Below are 15,070 nucleotides of genomic sequence, written 5' to 3'. Positions count from 1 at the left end.
GCTTTTAAAAATACCAAGCCATGAAATTCTTGCTCCAACTGTTTTTTTATGGCATGCAGTACTTCGGGCTAGCCCAGCCATGCTGCAATGTCACATTGAGTTTGCTATGGCTCACGGTGGCTGCTGGGCTCCCAGACTTGAAATTCACTCAGGAGGAACCCTTGACAGTTAAATTTGTTAAATGTTCAGGTCCCTGAGCTCTGCTGACCTAATTCAACAGGGCCAAGGGTTTTTGTTTGATTTGGGGAGTTAGATACCTTAACTACCACCCCTGGGTCCTGGTGGTTCCCTGCTTGATGGGCTGCTGTGGTTAAGTTCCACACTAGTGGGAAAGATGGGAATGCTGGGCCATGCCACAGTACTGTGAGCCAAGCTGCCTGACCACTCAGGGTCAGGGGCACTGTCAATGTCCTTCTTTTCCAGGCAGGCAGCTATTGTTTATAGAAACTGACTCTGGATTTTAAAGTAATCATACCATTTTCCCTAAGGGGTTGATCTTCCCAGGTGAGCCCAGACCCAGTCTGTTGGGAAAGTATAGAGCAAAAGTCTCCTTGTGTGCCCTCCAGCAATCCCTATTTACCGGAAGGTAGTTGTTTGTTTCTACCAAAACCACGTCAGCACTTGCCAGCACATCTAGCCACCATGCAGATGGGCCAGCATGAATTTGGCCATCCTCTGTGGATGTTTATGGGTTGCCCTTTTGGTCACAGTCAAATTCAGAACAGTCTGAGCTCTTGCCACTTGGGGGTTTGGATAAAAGAGGCTTGTTTCTCCCTCTGTTAAGAGGGTACTTCTAGGAGACAAGGGACTCAAGACACTGTCTAGTCTGTGGCTGAGACATGCTTGGTGCCTGACTCTAGCTAGTTGCAGAGGCACCGGGGAGGAATAGGAAGTACATCTGCCTGGACCCCTGGCCCCTCCCCAGTCCTGCTGTTCATTTTGGCATTCTATCCACAGGTTCCTGCGGCTTTACAATGGGGAGGGATGGAGAGGCTGCTTCTTTCTTGCGTACCAAGGCAGGACAGCGTGCAACCTCCCTTCGTGGTATGCAGCTTGCTAGCAGTACTTCAAAACTGGCTCATGTTTGTTATTACATGGGGGGGGATGGCAGCTCCCCTGGGGATCTAGCAGACATCTCTTGCTTTCCATCTTCTATCCTGTCTGCGGTTGTGGCAAAAAAAAAAAAAAAAAAAAAAAAAAAACGTGCCCTCCCTAAAGACGCTGCCGATTGAAGGCTCCTGCCTGTCAGATGGGCTGGGCAATGGCTATGGTTACCTCTGGAGCCTGGGAATGTTCACAGTCGATCATATGAGATGTCTTGTAAGGCTCCAAGCAGACCTGGAGAAGGGGAGGGGGTTGGAAGATGTTTAGCAGGAGTAGGGAAACCTGAAGCTCATGAAGGGACCCCCATTCAGACCGGTTGGGTGTGCTTAGAGAGGAGCCAGGGGACTCCAGTGATTTGCTCTCATTCCTCTGGGGTAAAGCAAGAAGCAGAACACAAGATGGGGCCTGAGTGAGTTTTATGGCAGGCAGACATAAACAGGCCTGTGCTGCTCTAAGATTAGCCAAGCCTGTGGTTGCCGGGCATTTTTTACAGTAAGCCAGGGGAAGCTGCAGTTGGGCCTGCTGCTTTCCTCCACTCATTTTTATCCAAGTCTGTACTGTGGGTACAAACCCTGCCATACCATGGGAGCCTTGGCTGGAGGAAGAAGAGAAAATAGAAGTAGTGAGCTTAGCATGGCATGGTGCAGGAGAGCAATTCTTTTTCCCGCATTCTGATCTGGGCCTAGCTGGTGGCTATAGAAAGTTAGCCAGGGTGGCAGAGCAGATTTTCCCACTGTGGATCAGTAAGTACTTGGTAGGACAGGGCTATGAAATCCTGCCCTGATGGTATGTGCCTTCTTTCCTGCAGAGGTCTTGTTGGCCAGGAGCTGCAGCCCAACTTCCAAGCTACACTGAGGTTTTTCATCCCAGACTAGAGACAGTCATGTTTTCCTGGGCCTTAGTAAATTAATTACTTTGTGTGGACTGTTGGGAGTGTCAGCCTCTGAAGAAATGGGATGCAGAATGTGGCCAAAGCCAAAACTCATGCCTCCACGTCACTCTGTTGGAAATCAGTACAGCAGAATGGCCAAGTATGACTGGCATCCCATACCTTAGGGTCTGTAAGACACCTGAATTCCCAGATGGCCTGTACATGACTGGAGAAGAGAAGTGCTTAAACCCAGGTCCACATTGGCAGGATTGTGGCTCGGTGCCCTCTCTGGTCTGAGCAGCACTCCATGGGTCCCAGGAGCATCTGGTTTTACAAACATGGGGGGATAGACCCTTCTTTAATAGTTTCTCCTTTTTAGGGAAAGGCTGTGCTTATTTCAGAGGACTTGCCATGAGAAGGTAAATTAGTCAAGATTCCTTAATCCAGTGGCTAATCCACTGATAGAAAATTGTTTCATGTACTTCCCGAAGAGAGCTAATCCTCAGCAGAGGAGGGGGCTGGGGCAGGCAAGAACCTCAGAGAAATCCTATATCCCTGAGATAATGTGAAACAGAGCCATGGACCCATGGGCTTCAGGAGCCAAAAGCTTGTTTGGTGTTACTTGCAGCAGACTACGGGCTGATGGGGGAATAGTTAACAATTTCAGAACCCAGAGATTGCTAGGGATTTCATATTGATACTATGTATGATCCTGGGCACTTTAGCGTGTCAGATGTCCACATGAGAGGGAACTTCCATCCCTTCCCTCCACAGTTCAGGCCTTGAAACTTTTAGTCATTATTAAGTCAGGGCTGAGATGGAGGGAAGGACTGGTGGTTTCCTTGGTTCTGGCCTCTGCTTTGTCCTCCTCATTTCCTGCTGAAGCCAAAGGGCTTCCTCCCAAGGCCAGCTGATAGAGGCTCAGGTCAGGTGGTTGACCTGTCACCCATTTATCTCCCCTACCATCCCTTCAAGCCTGCCAGGTACAGGTGCACTAGCTGAGGTTACTCTTACTCAGCAGCTAGGCAGAGCCATCACCAAAGCAGGACTGCTATTTGGCGTTGGGGACCTGTGTTCTCCACACTCCCTCAGCACTCAGCATCTGACATTTGGCTATCTGCTGGTACTCAGCATGTATCTTCTATGTGCCAGGTATGTCTGGGAGCAGGAAGACAGCTGTGAACAAGAATAAGACACTTTGCCCTTGTGGTGCTGCCTCCAGACTGACAAACGGGCTGCTTGAAGGCTAATGTTGGTACCCTATGCCACAGATCATTAGGTATGGGCCCAATACCAGGCTGGAAGGCAGAGCCTAGGTATTGGGAAGGATTGGACTCAGATGAACAACCTGTCCCCAGGGAGCTGAGCTCCCTCCAGCCCCTAGTCACCCTATACACGTGGCAACAGACTGGCCAGGGACCATCAGCAAGGCAGGGCTGCCTCTGTATACATGTTTATATGCACACACACACACACACACACACACACACACACACACACATGGACATGTACCAAGAGACAGAGTTTGGGCTGACCAGGGACAGGACAGAGCTGGGACGGGTTAGAGGGTCCCTGCTTTGTTTTCATAGCTCACAAGACCCCACAGCAGAGAGACTCCCCTTTTATTGCATCTGTTTTAGATCTTGAGAATGTGAGTTAAGTCAAAACTACACTACAGGGGAGATTAATTCCACATTTTCCATCTTTGCAATGAAAGGAGAATTAGATGTTGTCTTCAGCACAGTCCAGGGCCTTTTTTTTTTTTGGTCTTTTTGAGACAGGGTCTCCCTATAGCTCCTGCTGTCCTGGAACTCACTATGTAGACCAGGCTGGCCTTGAACTCACAGAGATCCACCTGCCTCTGCCTCCTGAGTGCTGGGATTAAAGGCGTGTGCCACCACGCCCGGCTAGATTAGGGCCTTTGATCCAATGGCCAGGCCCAGAACATTTTCCCAGACCTGGCACTGATGCCTCTAGTGGCAGGGAGACTACACCCATTCCCTTTGACCCAGAGCAGCTAGCACCCCTTATCCCCCATAATTGAATCCTGTGTTAGAGAGGGAGGGCACTGAAGAACCCCAGACCCTCCAGAGAGACCTCTTGGGGGAGCCCAAATCAGCCACAGTCCTGAAAATTATTAAAAGCAGCTTTCCATCACAGAACTGTAAGAAGCCACAGGCCACCCTCTTTGGGATTTCAGTAGGTCCTTTCCATGTCCAGGACTTCCCCAGTATCCCAGAGCTCAGCCAGGACAAGAGCTAGGGGAGCCATGCTGCCCACAGGACACCCTGTGCTCAGCCCAACAGAGTAAGTGTTGCATAAATAGGAGCTGTTAATGAGTATTGCGGTTGCTCTATGAGAGCTGCATTTTACAAACAAGGAACCTGAAGCCCTGAGTGAGGTAACTTGGGCAAAGCCAGTAGGCAAGTTAGTGTTGAGGTTGAGATTTGAACCCAGGCCATCCAGGTCTGGAGCCTATTCTCTTGCTATACAGGGCAAAGCTCCCCACTGGGAATCACACTCATGCTGCAGTCACAGCAGGCTGGAAGGGGAGAAAGGCAGCTCCCAAGCATGGGCTGGGGCCAGGAGGGCATCCTGGGAGAGAAGCTAGATAGGATCTTTGGGAGGCAGTAGTGAGCAGTTGCACAAGGCCACAAGTGTCATGTGTCATGCCAAGCAGTCTGAGCTCTTAGGAGGAAAAGGGTTGTCAGGAACGGTGGGGAGAACAGGAATCAAGGGTGTCCCAGGAATAGGGCAAAGCAAGCAGGCCCTGGGCTTCCCTGCTAGACTGCAGTTTCAGCTTCCCCTGCCCAGGCAGAAGGCTCGATGGGTGTGTGGCTGCATGCTGGCTTTCCACCACCATCCATCAGTGTGGCCCTGGTCATCTCCACGCTACCTATCTTCTAGCTCATGTAGCAAACCTTCTCCCTGGAATCTGCTGCCACTCACCAGAGGGCCGAAGGCTCTGCTAAGAACAGAATGTGGGCATGGGGAAGTGCTCTTGCCAGGGTGAGCAGGGGCTTCTGGGAAGAAGGACTTCCCCAAAGCTAGGTGGGAGTAGGGGTACTGAGGGGGAAGCTTCAAATAAGGCTTATACACATAGAAATCCTTTTAAGGATCTAGCCGTACATCTGAGAAGCATAGCTAGAATGGCAGGCTCCATCACACAGGCTTCTTTCCTCCCCCCAAGATGTCACCCACCGTCAGTGGTGGTGCAGTGGCTTTGCCAAAAAGCAGTCCTTTCAGAACTGGTGCTGCAGCCACAGCAGTGCCTAGAAACCCCAGGAGTCAGAGTCCCTTGTGCTGAGTGTGATGGGTGCCTGGCAAGTGGCAAGTATGTGGGAGTAAAAAATGTTGGCTGGAGAGATGGCACAGTGGTTAAGAGCACTGGCTGTTCTTGCAGAAGGCCCGGGTTCGAATCCCAGCACCTACCTGGTGGCTAACAACCATCTTTAACTCCAGTTCCAAGAGATCCAAAGCCCTCTTCTGTCTTCCATGGGCACTGCATGACACAGATGCACTTAGACACATGCAGACATACACTCATACACAAAAAAATATAAATAAATAAAATTTAAAAAAGAACATTGGCTGCTCTTGCAGAGAACCAGGCCTTAGTTCCCAGCACCCATATGGCTGCTAACAACCATCCATAACTTTAGTTCCAGGGGATCCGCTGCCGCCTTCCGGATTCCATGGATTTTTGCATGATACAGGTGCAGTTTATATGCATGCAGGCAAAACATCATATATATAAAATAAAAATAATAAAATATTTTTTTAAAAAATGTTGGATACCCTGGGTGGGTCAGGAGGGCCCTATAAGTGTCCCATGGCCCCTTCGGCTCCAGTTTCCACAAGAGACCTTCCACGAAGGTGGTGGTGTTAGAGCTCTGGGGGGAACAGCAACTGCTGGAAGGGACCTGGCACTGACAGTGTGTCCTTGGTTTGTGTTGTGAAGCGCCATCTCAGTGCCTTTCATTCTACTACTTGTGGGGTCAGGTGGCTAAGGTTAGTTTTATCCAGCGTTCCTTCAGGAACCAGCACTCTGCAAAGTGGCCACAGTGGGTGGGAGTTCCATCTTCCCTGGCCATACCTGCTTAGACCTGGGGCTTGATGACACAGTGCCAGGAAGTAGAGGCTTCCCTATTCCCTTCCCTTCCGGGCTATGGATGCTTCTACTCTAGTTTCCTGACTTCTACTGTGTATCTCTTCCCAACCACTTCAGGCCAAGCACATTGGCCTCTTTACAGTTCCAAAAGTATCCCTCAGTGTCTTTCCACTTGGTGTATCTTGTACTTGGAAAGCACTACCATCGGCCCATCTTAGGATGTTTCATCTCAGAGGATTTCCTGCCAGAGGTGGCATCTCCTTCACAACTCTGCCAGTCCCTAGCCTCAGCCCCAGAACTGTGTTGGGGGTACCATCCCAGTGAATCAGACACCACACTCTGCCCTCCTGCCTTCTTCCCAAACACAAAGTGAAAAGTAGGATGAAAGAAGAAATCAGTGAGAATTAGCGAAAAGAGTTGTGAAAGATGCAGGGCAAGCCTACCTTAAGAGAAAACCCAGGGCGAGAAAGAGGCCAGTAAGGTTACAGGAAAGGAGGGTCAACAGTAAGGAAGTTGGCGAATGCCCAGGAGGTGGCCAGCAGGAGAAAGAACGTACAAAGAGAAAGCCCACACAACTAGGGAGAGCAGACATTGCTGTCAAGGGCTGTGTACCACTCCCTGAAGTGTGAGGGGCAACCAGGCAAGTCATACCTGCCCTTGTTTACTGTTCACCACTTCTAAGGGGAGAGATCCATTCAAGCTTCTAGACTCTTCACTCCTCTTCTCTGAACTATGCAGATGAAGGAGTTTAGTGGCCACCGGTGCTCTGCACCTACTGTACAGTCAGGCAGAGGCCCTGCAAACCTGCCCTAGCTTCCTATGGTATACCTCATGTGCCCAAGTCTCGGTCATACTAGTCAGAGGAGCCCAGACTCTCCCCTCAGCTACTTCAGGCCAACAAGATGCCTAAGCCCAGCTTTTGTCCCATGTAGGGTACCTGACCTGGCCAGTGTGGGCCATTGGTTGGTGTGAGAGACAATGCAACCTGGACTCAGCTGTTTGGAGGCCCTGGGGACACTAGCAGACACCTCATAACTCAGTGCTGGTAAAGAAAGACATCTGAAGTGTCCAGTGCAGAGTGGGGGAATCTATCAAAATGACCTTGGGGCTTTTTTCCTCTGCCACTTAGGGCAGGGAGGCCCAGGTGCAAGACATGTCTCAGGATTGGCATTTTGGTACAACTTCATTGGGAATCACTACAATTCTTAGGTAACTAAAAATAAAGGCCTGTTACTTTAAAATCACTTCTTTTTAGGCTGTTCTCAGAAGGCCCTTCAAGATGTTACATAAAATGTCTTACACATCCTGAACTGTGACTGAGAGAAGACGCACTTACCCTGTGAATGTTGCCCCAATAGAAGAGAGATCACTATGCCTCCCCTCCCTTCACTTAAAACCAAGATGGAAATAGAATGTGATTGTTGAGCCTATCCTAGGAGGATTTTCCTCCAGAAGCCCAGAATGAGTCACACCAGAAGCCCCACCTCCAGACACATCTCTTTTGGATTCTTACCTAGCAGCTCAGGGCCAGGAGCTGGCCCAACCAAGCTCTTGGTTTTGGTACCCAACACAGCACTTCCCTCCCATCAGTTCACCTGGGTTGGGCAGTCCCTACCTGGCCACCTTCCATGGGGCATGGCAACATCACTGGCTCACTACCAGTGAGGTGGTTTATTCTTCATAGATTGCTCTAGTTTTGTCTACTCTCCTCCAGCGCTCCCCCAATCCAAGCCACCACCACCCCTCTCATCCTTGACTTCACCTTGCTTTCCCACAGCTCATAGCCTCTTCCAGACCATCCCCATATAGCAACCAGCTGCTCAAGGGTCAAGATGAAGCTGTCTCACATGAGCTTCAGGGCCTGAGGCCCTCTCCTTGATCTACATGAGCCTCCTGTAGTGTCCTTCCTGCTGATCATGCTCCTCCTGCCCTCTTGCTCATTTCTCACTTCCTCTGGCTGGCTTGGCCTGTGTGATTGCTTCCCATTCACCTTCCTTAACCAGTGAGTGACATATGGGCCCACTGATACCTGGCACAGGCCAGTGCTGGGAGATGTTCAGTGAGGCTTTGAGCAAGTGGAGAGAAGAATCTAGGGCAAAATTTGGCAAACTGTCTTAAACAGTAGGTCACAGAGCAGCCCACTCTACAGAAAGCAGCCATAGCACACCTTCAATCCTGGCACTTGGGAGGCAGAAGCAGATGCAGGAACAGGCATATCTCTGTGAGATTGAGGCCAGCCTGGTCTACGTAGCAAGTTCCAGGCCAACTGGGGCTACAGGGAGAACCTGTCTTTAAAAAATAAAAAAACAGCAACAAACAGTAAACTTTACAAGAGTAGGCTTTCTGCTGTCGTTCACCACCCTATCAGAGAAAAGCAATGATCCATCCAATGGCAAGCGTTTCAAAGGCCAGAGGGTCGGCCCAGAGAGGGCTATGGCGTTTCAGAAATTACTGATAACAGGAGAGATTTCAGAAATGAGCCCCCAGGTGACCTTCTGACAGGTGTGACCTCAGTGAGAAAACTTCTTGAGCTCTGACGACTGATGACCTCTAGACTCTACCCACTGTCCTCCAGAGCTGTAACCCTGTGAAGCAGACAGTGCTCAGGCATAGGGTCCTCATTCTGGTTTCTTGTTGCTCTGGTATAGGAAGAGAGGTACCTTGTTTAAACTCAAGCCTAGTCTTTGAGAAAGTAACATATCACCTGTGACCCAAGTGTGTTTTGGGGCTGATCACTTAAGCTGCAGAGACACATGTGTCTTGCTTAAAGAAAGCATCAGGGGGCTGGAGAGATGGCTCAGCGGTTAAGAACACCAGTTGTTCTTGCAGAAGACCTGGGTTCAGATCCCAGCACCCACATGGCAGCTAACAACTGTCTGTAACTCTAGTCCTAGGGGATCCAACAGCTTCTTCTGACCTCCTCAGGCATTGTATGACACGGGTGCACTTACCTACATGCAGACAATACATGCATACACATAAAAATAGTAAAGAAAATTAAAAAAGAAAAAGCATCAAAATGAAGGTATGGCTAGTTATTGCATATTTATTAAGAGGTTCATGTTGGTACATTAGTTTTCCTCATAATGTTACCTTTTTAAAAAAAATTGTGTGTGTATGGTATATGTGTGAGAGTATGGCATACATGTGGAGATCAGAGGACAACTCTAGGGAATCAGTTTCTTTTTCTTCATTTTTTTTTTTTTGTCTTTTTGAGACAGGGTCTCCCTGTAACCCAAGCTGGCCTTGGCCTTGAACTCACAGAGATCTGCCTGCCTCTGCCTCCTGAGTGCTGGGGTTAAAGGAGTGTGCCACACGCCTGGCAGGAGTCAGTTTTCAAGTAGGTTTTTTTGAGACAGGGTCTCCCTGTAGCCCCAGCTGGCCTGGAACTCATACGTAGACCAGGCTGGCCTTGAACTCACAAAGATCCGCCTGCCTCTGCCTCCTGAGTGCTGGGATTTAAGGCGTGCACCACCACGCCTTAAAGTAGGTATTCTTAACCTAATTGCCATCTCTGTAGCCCTCATAACTTTTATGATAATTCCAAAGAGCTTAGGCAAGTAAGAGTCTGCTTCTGGGGGTTGGAGTGCAGGGTGCCTGAGGCCTGGAACGTGTACCTGAGTGTTACTAGGTGGTGTGATAGGACTGCTGGGTAGCCTTGAGGGGAACTGGAGTTAGGCTCAGGAGGCCTCAGCCAGGACAGAAGGTAGCCCAGGCACAGCCTTCTCCTTAGGCTACTTGTGTTTAGGCACTGGGGCTAGAAGATGTTATGGCAGGTGCTCTCCCCAGTGGACACCTGCGACGTGATCTGGCATGTACACCTCTGAGGGACTAGACCAGGGCTCTGCTCCTCTGGCCAGAGCAAAGTGAGAGGCAGTGTGGGTCATAGGGAGGCTTGGAAGGCCAGTTCTTGAATAAAAGAAAGTCAAGGCTGGTGGGCTGTGGGGTATGGCCTCTCAAAACTGCAGGTGTGACTTTAAAGTCCTCCTCACCCTCTGAGGGGAAGGTGTGGCCCTGTTTCCCAGGCCCACCAAAACAGACCTTCTGTGACAGAATTCCCAAGCCAGGACCCAAAAATGAGGTGGGGTGAGCAGCTAGCTACCCGATAACTGGGCCTAGGCTCAGGCTGTCTCACAGGTATGACCTGGGCATCCTTACAGGCACTGGGCCTCGAGAGGGAACAGTAACTGCCTGTGTCTTCTGGACACTGAGGCAGCACCTGTTTACTGAGCCCTCTGAGGTCCATCACTAGTGTATGCTTACCCTTCACTGCACTCAACCAACGGGCCAGAATCACATGAAAAGGCCACTTGAAGTGACCTAAGGTTAGTCCTTGCCAGGAATGCTCCAGATGGCCTACGTGCCACCTCAGATGTTTTCTTCCCCTCCTTCTTCAGGTCCTGGCACAGTGGTAGTCTGTTCTGGCCATTCCAGTCCTGTAACCTGGGCAGATCCCTGCCCCTGGCCTGCCAGTGCTTGCTCCTCCATGCACTTACCTGCATCCCCAGCCCTGAACTGAAAGTGTATAATCACTCCTACTCAGATGCCCCAATGGGGTCTTTCCATTGCTGGGAAATCCCTCTCCCTTGAGGAAAAAAGCACATCAGGGCTGGGGATATAGCTCAGTTAGTAGAGTACATGTCTAGCATGCACAAAGCCCTGGCTTTAATACCCAGCACCCTGTGAACTGGGGATGGTGGCACATGCATTCCTGTGATCTGAGCACTTAGGAGGTGGAGGCAGGAGAATCAGAAGTTCAAGGTCATCCTACATAGTGAATTCAAGGCCAGCCTGGGCTACAGGAGACCCTTCCCCAAAGAAAGAAAAAAAAAATCTTGCTAGGAAGAAGGTGTACAATTTGCATTAATGTAGGGAATTCCAATCCCATACTAAAAAGACAAATTAACAGAATTCAAGAACTAGACTTCCAGGGCCCAATTTATCATAGGGGAATGATTATTTTCTGTGGACGAAGTTTTGTGTTTTATTGGAAAAGGATCATTGAGAAAAATATGTGAAGCAAGAGGGTGCCAGGCAGCTTTCTAATATTCAGAAAACCAGAAAGCCCCCTCCTGCCTGGGCCCATCCTTTGTGCCCAAAGCAGGCTGAGTAAGAGCAAACCTATCTTGGAACTGCCCCGTAGTCATCCCCTGGTGGTGACTGCCACCTGGCCCCTTGGCAGAATAGACTTGGGGACAAGGGATAGGGGAAACAAAAAGATGGCAGGCTTCTTCAAGGTCAGCTGGCAGGGGGCGAGGCTAGACTGTAGCAGTCAGGGAAGATACAGATCTGAAGAGTACAGTGTGAGGTGTCCCTTGCTGGGCATGGTGGTGCGTGTCTTCATCCCAGCACTGGGAACGCTGAGGCAGGAGGATTGTCATGAATTTGAGGGTAGCTTGGACTACGTGTATCAGGGCTACACAAGGCATGCCCCCTCAGAACTGGAAAGGGAGTGCTCCCAGCTGGACCAGTACCTCCATTCCTGACTGGTTGTGAAATAGAGGATGCATTTCTATTCTTCTTGAAAGAATCTTCCAGTAAAATTACCTGCCCCTACTGGTGCCTGTAGGCTCCATGGTACAGGAACAAAGCCTACTGTATACACAGCAGCCTTGTCCACGGTGACCTTATCCTCAGTAGACTAATCTAGTGGCTGGTGTGGCCCATGTGTAACAGTAGGCACTCAGCAGCCCTCAATGGTGGAAGTGAAACAACCAGCAGAAGCAGACTTTGGGTCAACTGGGTACGTAATGACCACATTCCTGCTGAGCTGAAAAGTATGGGCTTCCCATGGAACTAAGTAGAGGCCCCCAGTGTTGCCATTGGTCCAGCACCTCATGTTTTCTGGGTCCATGGTCTCTGCATTTGGAAAGTGGGTTCCTGTGAAAAGTTTAGAAGAAGAAAAGAAAGAAAGAAAAAAAGAAAAGAAAGAGGAAAGAGAAAGAAAGAAGAAAGAAAGAAAGAAAGAAAGAAAGAAAGAAAGAAAGAAAGAAAGAAAGAAAGAAAGAAAGAAAGAAAGAAAGGCAGTAAAGGAAATGCCATGGCCAGGGCTCCCCCACTGCGGCCTTGAGTCCCCACTACCTGCCGGAAAGGGGCTGAATGAAGAATGACTGCTGTGTGAGCTTCGCAGCAGCCAGTGGAAACTTCCAGGAATGCTGCTTGGGCCAGCCGGGGGCTGTTTCCACCACCACTTTTACAAGATGCAGACCTGTTCCAGGCTGGCTGGCCAGCTTGGAGGATGTGATTATTTCTTTCAGCTCAGCTCTGCCTCTCAGGGTCCAGTTCATGTTCCTCGGGCAGTGACTTTTCCAGGCTCTATCTTGTGACCTGGGGTGCAGAGCCCCTCCATCCCTGGCCAGCTCATTCAGAAGGGGCCAGTTGTCAGAATACCCTCCATGGCAGCTAACATCCGTGCAGGATGCCCAAAGAATTGATAATCACCTTAGAGGGGAAACTCCCTCCCAAAATGTTATCAGGTTTATTATGAGTGTATGAGGGTTTCCTTTCCGCTGAACCAACCTTCTTGGAACCCCAGGGAAAGGGACAGTATCTCTTGAAAGAATCTTCCAGTAAAATTACCTGCCCCTACTGGTGCCTGTAGGCTCCATGGTACAGGAACAAAGCCTACTGTATACACAGCAGCCTTGTCCACGGTGACCTTATCCTCAGTAGACTAATCTAGTGGCTGGTGTGGCCCATGTGTAACAGTAGGCACTCAGCAGCCCTCAATGGTGGAAGTGAAACAACCAGCAGAAGCAGACTTTGGGTCAACTGGGTACGTAATTAAGGTAGGTATATGTTTGGTGGGGCAGACTGGGATGGACAGCCCTTCCGTGAGAAGTATGCAGCTGTCCCTCTACTGGCACTGCCCAAAGCCAGAGGAAGTGGACAGGTTTTTGCGGCCTGATGGGGAGCCCTGTCTACAAGACTGGTCCTGGTCCATGAAGCGCATGTAGTCTCAGGTGACTAGGTCCACAGGCAGTCATTGTGCTGCGGACACAAAGTAAGTGGCTCTGATGTGCGGTTGTCACTTGATTGTGATCGCCCTCATCCTCACCCCCAGGTGGCACATTCTTTCTGTGGTCCTCATTGGACTTGCACAAGCAGAGCCCCCTACCTTCCTGACTTGGGGGACTTACTTCTCAGCCTTTGTCCCCTGGCAGCCTGTGACAGTGCATTCTCAGATGTAAGAAGGCTGCATCCATCCTGGGCAGGATCCAGGTAGATTATTGTGATTTATGTGGCAACTTCCTCTCCTCTGGATAGAGATGGTTGACGGTCTCCAGTGGTTTCAGACAGAGCCTGGCCCAGACCAGGGCTAGAGATTCCTGCTGCCATGGTTGGAGAATGATTGAGGGCTATGAGATCTGCTAGCTGTCCTCCCTTGTGGCATCTCCTCCTGCCCACAAACTCCAAAGACACAAGCAGAGGGAACAAAAGCCAGACAGAGCCCCTCAGTGGAAATTTTGGTGCCTGGCATTTGGGCAGTAGCCTGAAGTGGCTGAGTGGGGACTGAACGATGGTAGTCCCTAGGGTAGCCAGGTGTCCCTGATTCTGAGCCTAGCCACCCTTTGTTTTACAGACAGTGTCCATCCTGGAACAGCGGTTGACACTGACAGAAGACAAGCTGAAGAAGTGCCTGGATAACCAACAGCTAATCATGCAGAGGACGACACCATGATCAGGAGAGCAAGACTCAGGAGCTCAGTTGATTAGGGGGGCAGCAGGCCAGGGATTTGTACTGGGGACTTGAGTAAATCAATAAAGGGATTCAGCCCTTGGGAACATCTGTACCCAGCCCAGGATTGGGTGCCCCTGCCCTCTTCCAACATACCTGCTTTTGTACCTGGAGCCTCTCTGCCTGACAGTAGGAGGCCCCCCGTGGGCAGAGCTGTACAAAGGATGCCTGAGACCCAGCTAGTAGGACCACACTTCATTTAACAAAAAGGAGCCACTTGAAACATGTGCTGCCTTAGAGTCCTAAGATGGCGGCTGTCCTTCAAGAGAGCCTTGTCAGGTCTTCACTCACCTAACCTCTCACCCCATGACTGGCTTCAGAATTGGCTGCTCTTGGCTTGGATGAGCCAAGAGTTTTCTCTTCATCTGACAAATGCCCCCAGTGGGCCCATTGGAATCAGGTTTGTCCAGAAACAAGCTTTGTGAATGGATGGTAGTTTTGCAATGGCTTTAATTTCTGTGACAACATATATTCACCAGGGCCTGGTGCCTTCTTCCTCTCTGCATGCATGAGTGAAGGAATCTGAAAATTAAAACTGATTTGATTGATCTTTTTTAAGATTTATTTTTAATTGTGCGTGCGTGTGTGTGTGTGTGTGTGTGTGTGTGTGTGTGTGAGTGATTATCTGCATGTGAGTTTAGGTGCCTGTGGAACCCAGAAGAGGGCACTGGCTTCCCTGATATGGCTGCTAAGAACTGAATCAGGTCCTCTGCAAGAGAAGTATGTGCTTTTAACTGCTAAACCATCTCTCTAACCCCTAATTTGATTGATCCTGTTATAGGAATGACTTGTTCTGGGTGATACCTAATCAGTCTTACCATCTTAGAGCCCAATAAAGGGAGAATGACAGTGGCAAGCTGGGGTTGGGGGGAACCCTTTCCTTAGAAGATTGTCTCTGACAATCCACTACACCCTTGTTTGCAGCTGTTCAGGGGTTCTGGGGAGTAAGGGCAGCCACATCCCCGGTGTACCACCCACCTCCCTCTGACAGGCCCCTGCTGGCTTCTGTGGGGATCCAGAGGCCCCAGGCACCTGAATTTCCATTCCTTCGTGAGGGTTTTCAAGGGCCCCCTTCTTCCACATCTGGTCCAGGAAAATCAGAGTGAGTGTTTTCCATATGTCTGCGTGTTGTTCATGCCTTCAGCCTTCAGCTGCTTGGGCTTAGCCAGCAAGGAAGATCTTTATCCTTTAACACACCTGCCTTGCCATGGGGGTGGGAGGTCGGGGGGGGGCAGTGTTAGATCTT

The 15,070-nt window shown here is 50.0% G+C and overlaps 1 protein-coding gene across 2 annotated transcripts in view; it reads left to right on the top strand.

Moving 5' to 3' along the window:
- Poc1a (POC1 centriolar protein A) overlaps positions 1-14,372 on the top strand; it is an 81,075-nt gene extending 66,703 nt beyond the window's left edge. For both annotated transcript variants that reach the window (XM_029554502.1, XM_008849904.3), the window contains one exon: positions 13,669-14,372. In XM_029554502.1, the coding sequence (XP_029410362.1) occupies positions 13,669-13,767 (99 nt within the window). In that variant the 3' untranslated portion in view covers positions 13,768-14,372. The remainder of the gene's footprint in view (positions 1-13,668) is intronic.
- Positions 14,373-15,070: the final 698 nt, after the last annotated feature.

The sequence above is a fragment of the Nannospalax galili genome, unplaced genomic scaffold (assembly GCF_000622305.1).
Source record: "Nannospalax galili isolate Female #2095 unplaced genomic scaffold, S.galili_v1.0 scaffold851, whole genome shotgun sequence".
NCBI lineage: Eukaryota > Metazoa > Chordata > Mammalia > Rodentia > Spalacidae > Nannospalax > Nannospalax galili.
Note: the sequence above shows the minus strand (reverse complement) of the source record. Positions and strands in the feature narration are given on the sequence as shown.